Raw genomic sequence first — 17,502 nt, 5'->3', positions numbered from 1 at the left:
ATAACTGAACAATGGTCTAGTTGAGAACTGGAGTGTTATTCAAATGTAGACACATTTCCTCTTATCTTTTGAGTGTTTAATGAGAACATAGAAGCATAAATTTTTAGTATAAATTTTTGTGTTTTAAAATATGAGCCAACTCGCATTTTAGCTAATTAATGTTTATTGATGAGTTTGTATCTTTTTCTAATTTGTATACTTCACACAGAATCTTTACTTTTGTTTTTTGTCTAACTTCTCATTTTTCAGATCATATGATATATCACTTCTTCCCAGGAGCCTTCCCTGTCTCCCTAGGTCTGGGTTAATTTCCTCTCCCGTGTGATCCAGCAAGTGACCTGCTCTTCCCCATCAGCATGTGACTGACTCCACACTGCAGTCTCATTAAGCACTGAGATCATTTCTGTTTTTTTTCACTTCTTCATGCACTCTTTCAATGAATATGTAACAGACAGGCACTTCTGTATAGGGTTGCTGTCCTAGGCACTAGAGATTCAGTAATTAGCAAGATAGAAAAGTTCACTATATTTATGAACTAGACATGAAGATAAATAAACAGGAGAAATAAGTTAAATATACAGTATTATATAGTTACTTCCCCCAAAAAACTCTTATAGGAAGAGGAGGTAGCTTCCTCCTTTACTTAGGTGCTATTCTGTCAGTCCACAACAGGCTAATAGTGTATCTCAAAAGAAAAAATTGATACCAGATCCTGGAGCCTTCTTAGACATTATTTCCCCTGAACTCCTGCTAACTCCTTCTTCACTCTGTAAAAGTTTTAATATTTTTATTTATTTATTTTTATTTTATGTGTATGAGTGTGTTGCCTGCGTGTGTGTAAGTGCAAGTGCACCCATGTCGTGCAATGTCTGTGGGGGTCAGAAGGCATCCAATTCCCCTGGAACTGAAGTTACAGACGGCCGTTAGCCGCCATGTGGGTGCTGGGAATTGAACCCGGATCTTTTGTAAGAGCAATCAGTACTCTTAAGCATTGAGCCATCTCTTCAGCCCCAGGTTCTTTCTTTCCTGTGATGATGGTTACAGGCAGTTAGTAGCATGGACGTGTATGAGTATCTGTTCTGGTGCCTTGAAGTAGGAAGGCAAACGTACTTAAGCTTATTGCTTGGGTCGGAAGACAGAGTGTTGGTGTTTCACATTTCCTATACTGTCATGCAGAAGGAAATGTTAGACATGTTCACAATTCTTCTTTTCAATGAGAATAAATTGGAGATGCAGGTTTTATGTGTGATATGTATTCTTTCATCTCTTTTTTGTTTCTCTTTGAATTTCTGTCCAGTGAGTTCCCCCCCTCCCCCATGTATATTAAACTCTTAGTAGTCAGCTACAATGTGTTGTAAATTAGATCTCAAAATAACAGAGATTTGGGACAAATGCAGCTGGAGGGCTCCATGGATCTGCTTCCACATGCAGAAAGCAGGGCATGTACATGAGAGGCAGGGTAAAGAAAGGTTTGATGGCCATGGAGACTCATAAGACACCTGAGTAATGTGCCTTTGTTTCATTGTTTTCCCTACTTAAAGTGGCACATAGAAAAAGAGATCTTCAGTTATGAATTCCACAACTCATTCAGAAAAATCTATATAAGTGACATAAGTAAAATGTGTTAAGGGGCTGAAGAAATAACTAAAGGGTTAGGCGCACTGGTTGCTCTTGCAGAGGACCTGGGTTTGATTCCCAGCACCCACATGGCAACTAACAACCATCCATAACTCTAGTTCTACATGTAGGCAATACACTCATACACATAAAATAAAAATAATAAATAAAATATTTTTTTGAAGGCCTTAGGAGTGCCCTCTGTGATAGCGGTACAGTTTTGTAGTATTATTGAGTTCATTTTTGGTTTTCTTTTCATTAAAATTCTGGATTTTTTTGGATTATCCCCTTAATAAATCTTACATATTGAGATTGCAGCTTAAATTCTTCCCTGTAGATGTAGACTGTGCATATGAAAGAGGCTTAACAATTTATTCACAAAGCGTGTTTTATTTTCGTGTAAGCTAAATGTATTTGGGAATGCTCTGAAATATTTCTGTGTAATGTTACATTCCGAAGTTTTTCAGCACCTCTGAGAAAATGTACTTAATTTTAAAAAATAGTGTTAGGCTATCTTGGACTTATGCTCACACAGTTTATTAATTTAAATATATCCTTTTAGCTTTTAGAAATGCTAAAATTCTATACTGGCTTTGAAATCAATGACCAAACTGGAAATGCCCTGACAGAGAATGAGATGACCACAATTCACTATGATAGAATTACATCTCTGCAGGTAAGTACAACAGTATACCCTCCTCCTATGCTCCATAGTGTTGCCTCTTTCTATCATTTGGTTTGTATATATGCAAATAGAAAATGGTATTAATGCTGTCTTCATCATCATCTTTTTAAATGTTTCTGATTTTGATGAATTTATGAAATAAATGACTTTCATAGTCCATCTAAATCCTATGAGTCTGTGTACTGGCATTGGATATGCAGAAATGTGAATTACTAGACCACAGTGGCACATTGGTATGCCGACCTGCTGTCAGTTTTATTTTATGGAAGTGTGTTAACATATAAGGAAATAAATAGCATTAGACATATTTTAAAGATAAATATATGTAGTAGGAGTGGTTATCAGTAGAGCACAGATACACCAGAAAAGCCCCTTGTTTTCTGTGGCAGTCCTACTCTGCATTCTTGACCTCTGTTCCTTCAGATGGCAAAAGGAAACATGCTTGTCAAGTATTATTCAGTTATTTATTGGTTTTCTGAGACGAGGGCTTACTATGTAGTCTAATCTGGCCTGAACATGAAATCTTTCCTTAGCCTGTGGCATACTGGGATTCCAGCCACACTCAGGTTATTGGTTGTCTTGTTGCTACAGCAAAATACCTGTCAAAATCAACTGAAGGAAGGAAGGGATGGCAGGGAAAGAGGCAGCTGGGCTTGCTGCATCCACAGCCTGGAAGCTAAAACATGGATGCTGCTCCACTTGCGTCCTCCTTCTTGGTACAGGATCCCCAACCTGGAATAGTGCAGCTGACAGTCACAGTGGATCGTCCCACCCGGTTCAGACAATCTGTATAATCTCTCATAGACGTGTCCCCAAGTTTCTGTCCTGATGGTTCTAAATCTCACCAAATTACCAATCGAAAATAGCCATCAGACTTGTCTTGCCAGTTTGAAGAAATTATTTTATTTTAAAGAATCTCTCTGGAGAATAAGACTAAATCAAACTTAGTTCAAACTCTTATAATCAATCCTCTCTCAGAGAGTCTCTGGTTATTTTCTTTACACAAATGACACATGGATGTACTTGGGGACACTAAAATACCTCATTTTTAGAAGAACGTGAGTGGGTTCATCTTTCTGCCTTTTTTTTTTTTTAAGCTGTAGTGTTTTTTTCCACTTGCTTCTGGCCCTGAAGTGACCATTTATGGTGTAGCATGTGGCAGGTTTGATGATTTGTCCCAACAAACTTTCCGCTATTGATGGAGACCCCAGCCGTATTCTGCATGTTGCTTGTGCTCCTCTGAGAGCTGGCTCATGCTTTCCTGGCATAGATAGGCTGGTTGCTCTTGGCTTGGCTTTAGGACTATAGTTCTTTGTAATAATCTCATGGCATGCTCACTCTGTCTTTGCTGATCCTTCTGTACCATCCACCATGGAGCATGAAAGCTTCCGGTTCTTTTTCTGTAACACAGGCATCAGAGAAGACAAGACATGTTGCCTCAGTCTTCATCACACCACCTGCTACTTTCTTGTAGTTCAGTCCATGTTAGTTGAGAAGTCCATTGCCAAGTCTTCTCTTCCAGAGTCCCAGGCAAAAGCAGTATGCAAGCATGTTATATTTTCAGCTACTTCCTTGGCTTATTTCTCCAGTGCAATGTCCTTTATAACTTTCTTTTAATTTTCTTAGGGTAGTTCTTGGGTTTTTCTCTCCTCATGCCAAGGAAGCTAACCCACATGCTATTTTCATGTATATTCTAAAGGAACTTCAGAAATAAAAAACTGAAGGTTGGGGATGCAGCTGAGGGTTAGAGAGCTTACCTATTGTGCACAAGGCCTAGCTTTAATCCGCAGAAGCTCCAAAATACAAAACTAACCACTAATTCTGATTTTCCTTTCCTGCTAAAATAGGAATTTTTTTTCTTCCTTATAGCATTACACCCTTCTGGCTGAATAAGATAGAGATCGCGTGGAAGATACATATAAGGAGTGGTGCACTTTTCCTTTTTTAAATATTCTTTTCTCTATATAGCATAGAAGTTACAGATGATTGTATTCATACACAGCTATTATTGTTATTTTTACTCTTTTCTAGAGAGCTGCTTTTGCACATTTCCCTGAACTCTATGACTTCGCCCTCTCCAATGTTGCAGAAGTAGATACTCGAGAATCCTTGGTCAAGTTTTTTGGACCTCTTGGGTAAGACGACAGGAAAAGAACACTTGTCCTCTAGTATCATGCTATTTGAATTTTGCTTGTATTGCTTTTATCCATTTTTGTACAACTTGAGGTGCTGTGGCTTCACTGTGTTCACCTCTAGAACTAGTGCTATTATCGTAAAACAAAATAAGCATAATGTGTCATTCTTCCAAGTATCGTGCAAAATGTATTTTCCTTTTTGTCACATACTTTTAAAAAAATGGGCATTTAAAAATCTAAAGGGAGTGTAATGTTTCAATGTCTTCAAGGGTATTCATAAGTAAAGCTTGCTTTAAAAAGCGCTGCATGTGGAGATGAGTTCTGTGAGCATCTATAGTATTGCTTAGGGCCCCTGCCTGACCCTGTGTTGACAGGGCTGCCACCATTGTCCTGTCAGTGTGTGTATGGACAGTGAAAAAGACAGTGTGAGGGGCTGGAGAGATGTGTCCTTTGTTAAGAGCACCGGCTGCTCTTCCAGAGGACCTGGGTTCAGTTTCTAGCACCCACATGGTGGCTGACAACCATCCATAACTGCAGTTTCAAGGGATCCAGTGCCCTCTTCCTGCCTTCCACAGACATGGCTTTTGCATGGTGCATTTACATCAGGCAAGCATGATACACATAAATCAAAATAAGTAAAATATAACAATTTTTTTGTCTAAAAACAAGTAATGTCTTAAAATGATTGGCCTTATGGATTCTGGTACCATGAAAAGTTTTCAGAAAATACTTTGGAAGGTTCGATTTTATTGCTGTTTGGTTTGTTTGTTTCGTTTTGTTTTTCACATTGCTGTCCATGTCAGAGGGTTATATTTGCTTCTTAAGAAATCTGTGGGAATGCATGTTTGAAAGTGAACGTAAGGTGATCTGGATATTCTTCACCCTGCAGTTCAAACACACTACACCAGGTGGCATCGTACCTCTGCCTGTTGCCAACTCTCCCTAAAAATGACGATACAGCTTTTGATAAAGAATTTCTTCTAGAATTACTGGTAAATATTAATGTTCTCTGACTGTGACTTTTTACCTTTTTGAATCATTCATAAAGATGAAATGGTATTGCTTTCTAGACTAAAGTTTGGCAGTTTATCCACCCATTTCTGGAATTACCTTTGACATTGTGAGATTTGTTTTTTCGTCTCTTAAATTTCTTCTGTCAAGTATTTTCATGTCTTAAAATTCCCTTATGACAAAAATTCATTCTGTCATCAAGCAGCTTCTGTGTGGGACAGGGACTCCTGCACTGGGATGCAGAATTGATACCATTTCCTTCTTTGAGGAGGCTACAGTTATAGACGGCAGGCTCGGTGCATGTGAATAAGGCAGTCATGTGGTTATTGCAAGGGTGACCACATAAACATAATGTTGTGTGTTTAGTCATAGACTTTGTAATAGATATTCAGGAATGTTAGAAACACAGTGAGTTATCACTGACTTAAATGGCTCAAGAATGCTGAAGAATTTCTCAGTCATTTTTTGTGATGAGAGGCTTTAATTTGCAAACTAGTATTTCTTATAAAGTTTTTTGTTGTTGTTGCTTTGTAGGACTCAGTTCAATGTTTTTTTGGGGGGGGGCTTGTTTTTGCCTGTTTTTACTTCATAAGTAAAGAACAGCATCAAGGTACTTGAAGTTAAGAAGTAGAAATCTTATCCATTTGGGCTCATTCCATTGCCCAGAGGAAAACACTAAGCACTTTCACCTACGTCAGTCTGGGTTTCCTAGAAATTACCTATTTTACTTAATAATATGACTAGTAGAGTACATTTTGTTGTTGTAATGTGCTTAGAATATAAGAATATGATTTTGTGTATATTTTTTAAAACTTAAATTGAGCCAATTATTACTTTTCCCCTCATTTAATCTTATTTGGGGTGTAGTATGGAAACAGTTTTTACCCTCGGAACAGTATTTTATAAAATGGATAAATATTTAACCATATCATCAACTAATGACTAAGTTGTCGGCAGTTTTTACTTTTCCGGAAAATGTTCAGTCCTTCTGTATGTATGTTTGTGCCCATATGTGAACTTTTAGTACAGAAATAGGAACTGGTTATTTGAAGTATATGCTTATCTGCACTGTAAATGGTGCTGCTTAGGCCTGGAGAGGTGGCTTATTGGCTAAGAGCGCTCACTGCTCTTGCAGAAGACTGGGGTTTAGTTCCCAGCACCCACACGGTGGCTAACAACCATCCCTAACTTCAGTTCGAGGGGATCTGACGCCCTCTTTCTGAACTCCATAAGGAAGTGTATATGCATGGGTGCACTTACATACATGCAGGCAAAATACTCAGACACATAAAATAAAAATAAATCAAAAAAATTTTAAAGACCCTGCTTGATCTCCAAAATATATAGACCCCATTTGTGTTCTATTAAAGCACATTTCCATACGCTCTTCCTAGCCAGGGTGTTGCTAGTTTTTCTGGTTTCTGACAATCCAGTGGGTTAAGAAGTTTTGATTAAAAATGGTTTTGTGTCCTTACTACTATAAAATCGAGATTTTTTTTTCATATATTGCAGACATTTTTATGGCTTAGAAAACAAACTGTTATGTGTCTCTTCATTATTATACATATTATATTATTTTGAGATTTATTTTCTAAGTTAGTATTTTTAATATAGGATCTAAAACACAGTTCCTTACTGTAGGAAAGATGATGTGCTTATTTTGGGGAGCAGAGACAAGTATTTGTAACAGGTGTTTAAAGCTCAGTGACAGGCGTTTAAGTGTCATTTGGGGAGTGTTTTAAATTACATCCACTATGGAAAATACTTTTTACTTGTGTGTCTGCTATATGAAGTGTATGTCTTAGACTACTATATTTGCCTTTCTTCCTACAAAACACTTTTCTCTATCTTTACATAGGTTTCCCCTAAATTCCTTGCTATTTCTGGCAGTATAAAAATCTCTTTGAGTCAGATTGTTGGCACTAATAATACACTTTTATAAACAAAGACTTTTTTTTCAAGACTCTAATAGAAAATAGGTTTCAGTAAAAAGTTGATCCTATGCCTTTTAGAGTCTTAAAACTCAAATTATACCCTTAAAATTTTAAAAGTTATATATCCATTTTTCATAAAAGTGTTGTTTTCACTGAAGAAAATGTTGCATTTTCAATTTTATTATGGCACTGTTAATTAGGAAATAAACTTTTTATAGATGAGATATATTCCATGATATTAAGAGTACATAGACATCACTACTGAAGGGGAAGCAGAGGTCACTCCATCTCTCATTTTACAAGAGAGAAGATTCAGACCAAGGGGTTAATAAAGTTTCCCAGATTGTGTGAGATTCTTAGTAGAAACACGAAAACTGATCCAGAACACAGAGCTTTTGCTGGGTTTTTGTTTAGTTTTCACCTTGGTTAATATTCAATGCTGTGGTTCTTAAACTCTTAGCATGTGTCAGGGACTATGCCATTATTTTATAATATTTCGTCTCATTTTCATAGGAAGCCCGATTGGGGAGTGGCACTTCATCTCTTACTAAAGAGGAAACTAGGATTAAGAAGCTTATAGTAACTTGCTCAGTTTTTACATTGTTCACAAAAGAGAAAATGAAATTTGATTGATACCTCTTTTATGTATGATTCATGGGGGGTGCAAAAATAGGAAAGGGAAAAATTAAGTTATTAAAGTGCTATAGTAACTGAAAGCCCAGAAATTTCTCATTCCATACATGTTGGTGGGTTTCTTCCTTTGGTGTTCTGATTGAACAGTAAGGCCACTCACTTTCGATATGAACCATGTCTTTCCTTTTAGGTATCTCGCCATGAACGGCGCATCTCTCAGATTCAGCAGTTGAATCAGATGCCTTTGTATCCAACTGAGAAAATTATATGGGATGAAAACATTGTCCCAACCGAGTACTATTCTGGGGAAGGTATGGTTAAAAAAAAAAAAAAGTAGAATTCAGTTGTAACATGAACTTGAAATTCATCATATAGAATCAAAATTGTATCATACAGTTTACTCTGGGCCTTAAATAATCTTCTGTTCTCAAGCTCAATTTTATTTTTATGTTTATTTTAATTTTTTATTGAATTTTTGTGTATTTCATACAGAAAATCATGTTTACACCCTCTCCTTTGGCACCCTCCCATAGCCCCCTTCATCCCCCCACCCCCGCCCATTGGAGTTCATACATTCTTTCATTTGTGTTAAGGCTTATCATGTAAAGTTAGTGTTCCCCAGATGTCACTCAGTGCAGTTCATCCACCAGGGTTTAGTCAACCTGTCTAGAATCTCTCTCTTCAAGAAGATCAACTCTTCCTCCCAGCAGTAATCAACTGGCAATAATTCTTTGACTAAAATTGGGGCTTGCTGTTGATTTCCACAGTTCTGTGCTGGGTTTTTGTCTGCCTAAGTTTGCATGGGTCTTGTGCATGCTGACACCATTGCTGTAGGTTTATATGAGAGGAATCCCAGAAGCCTGTAGGACCATTTCCATATGATCGTGCACCTCCTCCCTGGCTCTTAGACTCTTTCCACACCCTCTTCGGCAATGGTCCCTGAGCCCTGGGTGGAAGGACCTCAATATAAGAGTCCTGTCCAAGGACTCACACTCTGCAGACCCTTATTCTCTGCATTTTGGCCATTTGTGGCCTTTTGTGCTCTGATCATCTGTTGCATGAGGGAGCATCATTGATGAGAACTGAAAGATGCATTAGTGTTCTCTTCATCCCTTGTTCTGTGTTCATGAGTCTTAGGTGTTGCATCCTAGATGTGCCACATAGATTTGGGCAATTCACAGTGAATTTCTGTGTGTGACCAGTGGTATAACACTGTAATATGTCTGTTGAAAAAGAAGCTAGTTTGATGGGTGGTGACTGTGATATTTGTCTGTAAATTTAAGGATCCATATTTTGCATATAGTAAGAAATTACATTTGCCTAGGGATATGAGAGCCTTGGAGTTTTCTCTAAGATTTATGACCTCTCCTGCTATGTGTATTTGTCTAGGTTTACAGTACCACACATGAGTTTTCTCCCATTGAATGGGCTTTAAGTCCAATTAGGTAGCTATTGATTACCCCCAAGATAAAAGTGCAACTACTGCACCAGTGTCGTTTGCTGTGCTGGTCATTGATGTGGTTTTTAGGCTTTGAAGCTGGTCAAGCTCAATTTAGAAGCTAGAAAGATTTAGAATTTTGAATGCTTAGCATAAGGATTTATGTGAAATTTAACTATACCCTAGAATATATGCCACCCAATATGATTATTAAACCACAAGTCTGTGTTTTTTAGGAGACATAATAATGCAGAAAATACAGCTTTCATTGTGTCACTGACAGGCTATTTGATAAAGCTTTGGTCTTCAAAGCACTTTTAGAGGCTTTTAAAAGTTCTTTGTGAAGCCAGATGACGACCACCAATAAAAGATGGTAACAACAGCTGACCCTCCTAAAACAAAGACCTCTAGATAGGCTGACTAGATTCCCCAGAAGGGCAAATAGTGGGGAATGGCTGGGGGTGCTGACAACACAGCAGACAGTAGCAGGGATATCAGAATTTAAGGGTTCTAGTGGGGGGAGGGAGGCTATGGGACGGTGCTGTCTGGGAAGTGGGTGTAAGAATAAATAAATAAGTAAAATTAAAAAGATGGTAACGGTTAAAAGTGCTTGGTTTTTAAATATTTATTTTGTTATTTTGAGGCAGGGTCTCATGTTGTGCAGGGTAGCATAGAACCTCCCAACTACTAGAGTTATGAACATGTGCCATGCCCAGCTCAGAAGCCCATAGTTTAATTCAAAACTACTCATCTCAACAGATTGGGTTCTAAGTGCTTTCTTTTCATCCTCTGCAGATGAGCGCTTCTACCAACTGAGTGAATGCAGAAACACATTCTGACACTAGGAAAGCATGTTTCTTTGTTAGACTACATGCAAAGCAGCAGCTTTCATCTTGGCATCTTCATGCATGTGTCATAATTTGGTCTCACCTGAACCCCTTTTCTGCTGTACCCCTTGTGCTCCTTCCCCTCCAGCTGGTACCCTTTCAGCCCCCCAGTCTCCCTTCTGCTTTATTATATATATTCTACTACCTTATTTCCCACCTCCCATGAGATCTCTTCCTCTTCATGGTCACCTTTCTAGCTTCCTGCCCTATATGCAACATTCTCTCTCTCTCTCTCTCTCTCTCTCCCCCCCCTTCATACACACATAAATAATTTTATGTCTAGATTCTGTATATAGGCAAAAACATGCAATATTTATTTGAGTTTGGCTTGTTTTATTACTTCTTTATTAATATTTTTATTACTATAGTTTCATTTGCTTAAAGGGAAAATTACTTTAGAATCATATCCTAGATGAGTAACTCCATTAAAACTAGAATACTGAAGTGTGCTAGATTTCAAAGTAGGTAGCTTCGTATCCTCTTGTGTTCTTACAGAAGTTAATGTGCTGAGTTCTCACATCTAGGCATGTACCCTTAGGTAACAAAACTATTCAGAAATTCATGCTAGTGATTGCTGTAAATAAGAGAATGCTTACTGTGATGTGGAGGAAGGAAGCTCACAGTTAGGAAAGGACATGTGGAGTCCTGGGTAGCTGGCAAGGTGATTGCAGGATTCCTTCTTAAAATGTCTTCTACTTGTATGCATCCCTATCTGCCCTTTTCTTTTCCTTCTGTTGAGGAGGCTGGGTTGTTTGATCTTCGTTCCCCTGTCTGGGTTCTTCCTATTGAATACACTTGGAGCGATGCAGCATGTTCTTCTTTTAATTTCCCTTATAACTTGGTCCTGGGTTTGGAAACTATGCCTCATCAAGCCAAGATTCTCTGTGGCAAGATTCTTGGTGTGTGGCTCTTTCATCAGGAGGTATACATTGCCTGCTTCTCTCTCTCATGAGAGAGAAATAACTTAACACTTAGATCATTTAACTCAATGAGGGCTGCAAGATAGAAACAATTGTTTTTTGTAAATAAAGTGCTATCAAAAGAGATGCTTTCCCTCAGCCTGTGTCTGAGAGACATTGGGTTAGTTTATGAGAATAAGCTTACTTATAAGAATGATGTGAAAATAGTGTGCATTGGTGTAAGAATTTGCTCATGAATGAGAAGAGAAAGACTAGAATAACAGCGTGGAGGCCCAGTCTTGTTCCTAACTAGCCAAAGTCAGGTTCAGAACAGTCTTGATCCTTAGAGATCTTGTTAGGCAATGTAACATAATTCGATTTTCATGATAAGTTTTGTCATGGCCTGAGCTTTTGGTGACATTATCCCAAGATTTGGACACTATAAATTGGGTAATAAAGAAAGACTTTTCTTAAGTACTTAAGACTGTACTAATGTTGACTATCTCCAGAAACTTTGAAGAAGTACTGTCTGCATATGAATTACTGATATGTAGATTACATGTATGAATAAATATGTTCTTTACTCAATTCTTAATAGACAGCCTTTTGCTAATCTCATTCCAACTTCTATGAAAATGAGGATGTGATAATATATCTGCATGTTAGAAACATCACTAGCTTCTCCACCTTTTAGTGCCTTTTTTAAAAAACAGCATGGTGCGTTTTCTTAATATAGACTAGATAACTGATTAAAGAAATAATTCAGCTATTGATGTTTGTTTCCTTTTCAGGCTGTCTTGCTCTCCCCAAGTTGAATTTGCAGTTTTTGACTCTACATGACTACCTCCTAAGGAATTTTAATCTCTTCCGCTTAGAATCAACTTATGAAATTAGGCAAGACATCGAGGACAGTGTCAGCAGAATGAAGCCATGGTCAGTACATTGATTCCACTTGCAATGAAGAAATGTAATGTACATTAGGACACTCAAAGTGTATTTAATTGTAATATACTCACATGAAGGTGACTGTCAAAGAAGGGGATATTCATTCTTTGAGAATTTTTATAATGTGAACTAAATCAGAAGTGCTAAGATATAAATTATCTGAATACTTGGAGGTGTGGCTGGGGAAGAGGAGGGGAGGAGGGAGGTCGTCTGCTTAGGCAGGGAAGGAGAGAAATGTAGAAGAGAAGATGTTGACATTAGTATCAAATGAAGAAGGAAGGGTGTGGGCTGGCCAGCAGCTGTGCTAGGTCAGGATAGACACTGGGAGTCTTGGATGAACTGATGATAGATTCTTCTTGACCCCAGCTACTTTTGTGACTTGCTAGAAGTTTGAGCCAGTGTCAAGAAACTGGCCAGGAATTTGTGGAGTTAATTTCGTGGAGTTAATTTTGGTATTTTAGACATGATGACTTTGGGTAAATGTTTTTATTTACTATTTCTAAGTGAAATAAAATGTCCTAAGTTAGTACGAGTGTTTACAAATGAATAAAACTCATTTTGTGAAATGAATTTTCATTACCTTATAATCAGACCATGTACACATACACAATTAAGCTGCATATTATGTGGAAAGCCTAACAGTTTTTGAGTGTGGGCTTCCTTAAGTGTCCTACAGACTCCTCTCTGTTCCTACAGAGAATGGCCACAGACACTGTGATTATAGTCTTTTTTTTTTCTTTCATATTTTAGTTTATAAACAGTTCTATTTTTTAATTAATTATTATGTGAAAAGTTATTCTGGATGAGATTATAAAACATAACACAAAGTATTTTTGACTTAATAATCAGTTGAGTCAGTAAGCAGGCTTGCACTGTGAAATTTGTATACCCACTAGCTGATCGTCCCTGCCCACAGCTTTGCTGAAATTATTGCCCATTGTTTGGACCCCGCGGGAGTCCTTGGTCCAAAAACTTCCTTACAATTATGGTTACCTTGCATTTATGTGTTTAGATTCACAGCCTAATTTTGGCCATTTTGCAAAATGAGGATTTATTAACTAGCAGTTCAAGAAATAGAATTCACTTACACATTTAATTTAAATGCCAAATGCACAAAAATAAAAACAACTACTTAATAGAGGATTTTTTAAAATTACTCTGTTTATGATAGGAAAAAGAAAATGTTACATATGGAGTTAATTCATTTACATTTGAAATAACAGATCTTCCTAAAGTTTCCAAGATTGCTAAAGGGGCTGGTCCTTGTATATCACGAGGATGGAAAGGCCGCATGGGGATTTTGGCTTCTTGGTGCCTCTGCTCCTGTTTTCAGACTGCTAAAGCTGCTGGGCAGCCATAGAAGCGGATGAGCTTCCAGGGGCTGAAGTCTGTCCCTTTTAGTGCTTCATGTTTCACTTTTCCAAGGAAAAGGAGTAAGGGGACAGATTGGTGGTTGTCTGGGGTGGGACAGATTGACTACAGTTGGGCAAAAAAAGAGCTTAAGAACAAGAGAAATATTCTGAAATTGGATTATAATGATAGATGCACATCCACGTATATTTGCTATAAATCCTGAACTAAAAGTCCTGTATTATACACTTAATGAGTTACATAAAATTATGCTCATTATACTGGGGGTAAACTCATACAAAATGGAGGAAGTGAGAGAAAAATTACTTGGCAAGGATTTAAGCACACTGCCGTACCTTTCAAAAATCTTCCCAGTGCTAACCAAGTTGCAGGATTGTAGAACCTTTTAGTTTGTCTTAGATGTGTAAGTTTAATTTTGTTGGTATGGCACTTTGGGCAGTAAATTTTAAAGTGTTGCCACAGTTTTTATGTTTCAAACACTTTAATGTAAAACCTGAAATGCAAGTTAGGCTGACATAACAAAGAATTGGTATTTGGGTATCACTGGCTGTTAAAATTAGCTTAATTTTCCCCTCTATGTATACTAGTATATTGTAAGTGATTTAAATAGTACATCCCAAAGAAGATGCTTACATGTTTCTAATTTTTTAAATTATACTTTGTTCTAAAATGTGTTTTAAGCATCACGTAAGAACTTAAAGTACAAAATATAAAATATTAATAGTTAAAACTATTTGATGAAGAGGGGAAAGGGTTAAAGTAAAACTAAGTAAACCTATCCTGTAGAAAAAGAGACATAATACAAACAAAAGCCAAGGGTGTTCCGTACCAGTCCAGCCTAAACAGACACTCTAAGATGAGTTCTCCAAGTGGAAAAAAAAAAGGATTCCAGTCAGTAATGAAAAGATTTGTAGTAAGGCAGGTTTGATCAGGAACAACAGTGACACTGGAGGCATCACAGCTCCTGATTTCAAATTACAGTCCAAAGCTACTATAATTAAAATGGTGTGATATAGGTATAAAAACAGGGACATAGACAAATAGAACACAGCAGAAAGCAGACATGAAGCTATACATATGTGGCACTTAGGTCAAAAATATACGACAGTGCAGGAATGGTGTTTTCAATAAGGAAAGCTGAAGATCTACATGCAGAAGAAAACAAAGCAGATCTCTACCTTTATTGTAGTAAAACTGAACTCAAAGCAGATTAAAGAAAAATGTAAAATTTGAGATCATTTTTATTTAATTCCTAGAAGTCCATAATGAAGTCTTAGCAGGGTGTTTGTTGTTGTATTTGTTTCGCTTTGTTTTGACTTATGACACCAAAGCAAGGGCAGTAGTAGTTCATCAATATGAAAAGTCTCTGTAGAGCAAAAAAATGCAAGAGATATCTATGGAATGTGAGGAAATATTGCAACCCTATCTAATTATAGGTTAATATGAGAAGTATTGTACATATCAATAAAGGATTGATATCAGAGGAGCGGGGAGACTCGTTTAAGGAACGTAGACAACCCCCAAAATAATTTTAAAATGGTAAGCAATCCAAACAGATACTTGTCCAAAGATGATGTACAGATTGCCAGCAGATATGAACAAGTGGGGCTGAAGCCTGTAATCAGAAGAATACAGACCCAGCCACCGATAAGATAACCACTCATCCCTGTTAGGAAGGAAGTTAAGTGCTGACAAAGAGATGAAGAAATCAGCTCTGTATACTGCTGGTGGGAATAATGCTACAGCCATAACAAGACAGTGCAGACATTCCTCAAACTTAAAGGGAGCCATAAGATCCAGTACTCCCACTTCCAGATGTGTTAATAGGAAAGTAGTCTTAAAGAGGTGTCGTCTACCTTGCTCTTCAGTGTTGTCAATAGCCAAGATAGAAAGCAACATGTGTCCTTAGAGATGAGTGAATAAAGAATATGTGCATACACGCATACAGTATAGAATATTGTTCAGCGTTTTAGAATGAAGAAAGCTCCCCATTGATAACCAATGCTAGCACTTAAATACTCGCTAAACCTATATTCTTAAAGTTTACTTGTGGAAAAATTGGAGTAAAGTTACTTGTAACCATTGGCTTTTCTGGTTTTCAGGCAGTCTGAATATGGTGGTGTGGTATTTGGTGGCTGGGCGCGGATGGCCCAGCCCATTGTGGCTTTTACTGTAGTCGAGGTGGCCAAACCCAACATTGGCGAGAACTGGCCCACACGAGTTCGTGCAGATGTCACCATTAATCTGAATGTCAGAGATCACATCAAAGATGAGTGGGAAGGTAATTGTTCAAAAACTGAATCTATCTTTTACCCTTGTAGTTTATAGGTTTTTCACTTAGAGCACTTTTTACTCGATCCTATCCTTTTAAATTTTTTTTCACTTTTTGTCTTTGAAATTTGATTTAAAGCATTGCAGTTGTCTTTCTGATTATTAGTAGTAAAAATACCAAGGATCATACAAAGATATATTTTAATAGCGTAAAATCCCATCTGTCAAAGAAGATTGCAGTGTGCAAAGCAAACTTAGAGTAGAGGGTCATAAAAGACAGAAGCAGCCAGAGTAGGAAGTACAAGGGTGTAGAGACTGGAGAGCGCAGATCGGAAGAGGAGCCTGATGAAGAAAAGTAGAACAAATCAGAAGGAAATTGTTTATTTTTACAAGAGGAAGGAATTGGTAAAATCAAATTTATTTGAGGTTATGTGATAATTACCAAGAAAGTAAACCAGTTTTTCCTTTTTCTTTTCAACGAGGCAACATTTTAGGAATGACAGTTCTGTATTATAATTAGCTCTTTGAAAAGCAACAATGTGCATACATAAATACTAAGTCAAAAAAGAGTTAATACGTTACTAACAACTGTGTCATAAGTGGCCCCCAAGAAGATTGGTAACTGGCACTTTCCTGTCTACCCACAGCTGTCTAGGAGCACCCAGTTGCTGCCCTGCTCTGAGAAGTGTAGTCAGGAGGTTTAATTTCCTGCTACCTTCCTCAAATGCCAGAAGGAAAGGGATAGTCCCTTCACGGGTCAATTTTCAGAAACAATTGCACCTAGCGTAGCTATAACCATGGAGAACATATGTTGTATTTATCAGAGAATTCTGAAGCAATCCAGCAGCAAAGTTGGTCAGTTGTTTAACAAATGTCTGCGCTAGTGGGTCTCATTTGTGACAGATTGTGAGTGAGTCTTGTATCCTTCACTGAGTTCCAGTCTGTTGCATTATGTATCTAGAATATTGTGCACATTTATTATTGTTTAGCCTTGAGAAGCCACTGAGTTGCTAGAGGTCTTATATGTATTGCCATTGAAACTTCAGGAGGTATTTAACATCGTTTACATAGTGGGCAATGAAATGACAGAACTTACTCCCCGCCCCCCCGAAATAGTAATGGTTGGAAAATTTTAAAAAGATCTATTACAGGAATTTACAGATAAGAGATGTTAAGGGGAAAGAAGGTGCTTTACTGATAAACCCCCTTCCTGCACTACTTAGGGGACTGCTACCAAACTATTAGAAAGTATTTTGATTTTTATTTCTTAGTTGGTTTCCCTCACTTTCCCCTCACCCCCGCCCCCCAGGCCTCTGGTAGGATGCGAAATAGAATATGTGTGTTTTAACAAAGTAGGAAGCTATGGAATATGTTCAATATAATGGCCCATAATGGAAAGAGAAGTCTTCTCTTAAAAGTCAGGGCCCAAATTCAGCTCCATCTTAAGCACAAGTGGAAGCAAAAAAATGAGAGGAAAGCTCAGTAAATAGTATGAATGTTGTCTGATTAAACAGAATAGTCAGAATAGTTTTGAAAAGTCTTCAATTAAAAAATCATAATACTATCCTCTTGTCCCTTTGAGATTTGAAGGTTTTTTTTTAATTTTTAATAACTACGTGATTAGAAGAAGCATTTCATTACAGCTTTAACTTATTCAATAACACACTTCAGAGCCA

The 17,502-nt window shown here is 37.5% G+C and overlaps 1 protein-coding gene across 1 annotated transcript in view; it reads left to right on the top strand.

The window, feature by feature from the left end:
• Positions 1 to 17,502, top strand: part of Aqr (aquarius intron-binding spliceosomal factor) — a 93,771-nt gene that overhangs the window by 30,776 nt on the left and 45,493 nt on the right. Inside the window, exons 12-17 of the mRNA XM_008841163.3 lie at positions 2,180 to 2,293; positions 4,334 to 4,437; positions 5,327 to 5,429; positions 8,206 to 8,326; positions 12,031 to 12,172; positions 15,658 to 15,836. Of these exons, the coding sequence (XP_008839385.1) occupies positions 2,180 to 2,293; positions 4,334 to 4,437; positions 5,327 to 5,429; positions 8,206 to 8,326; positions 12,031 to 12,172; positions 15,658 to 15,836 (763 nt within the window). The remainder of the gene's footprint in view (positions 1 to 2,179; positions 2,294 to 4,333; positions 4,438 to 5,326; positions 5,430 to 8,205; positions 8,327 to 12,030; positions 12,173 to 15,657; positions 15,837 to 17,502) is intronic.

This window comes from Nannospalax galili, unplaced genomic scaffold (genome assembly GCF_000622305.1).
Source record: "Nannospalax galili isolate Female #2095 unplaced genomic scaffold, S.galili_v1.0 scaffold999, whole genome shotgun sequence".
Lineage (NCBI taxonomy): Eukaryota > Metazoa > Chordata > Mammalia > Rodentia > Spalacidae > Nannospalax > Nannospalax galili.
This window is presented reverse-complemented; position numbering and strand designations above follow the sequence as displayed.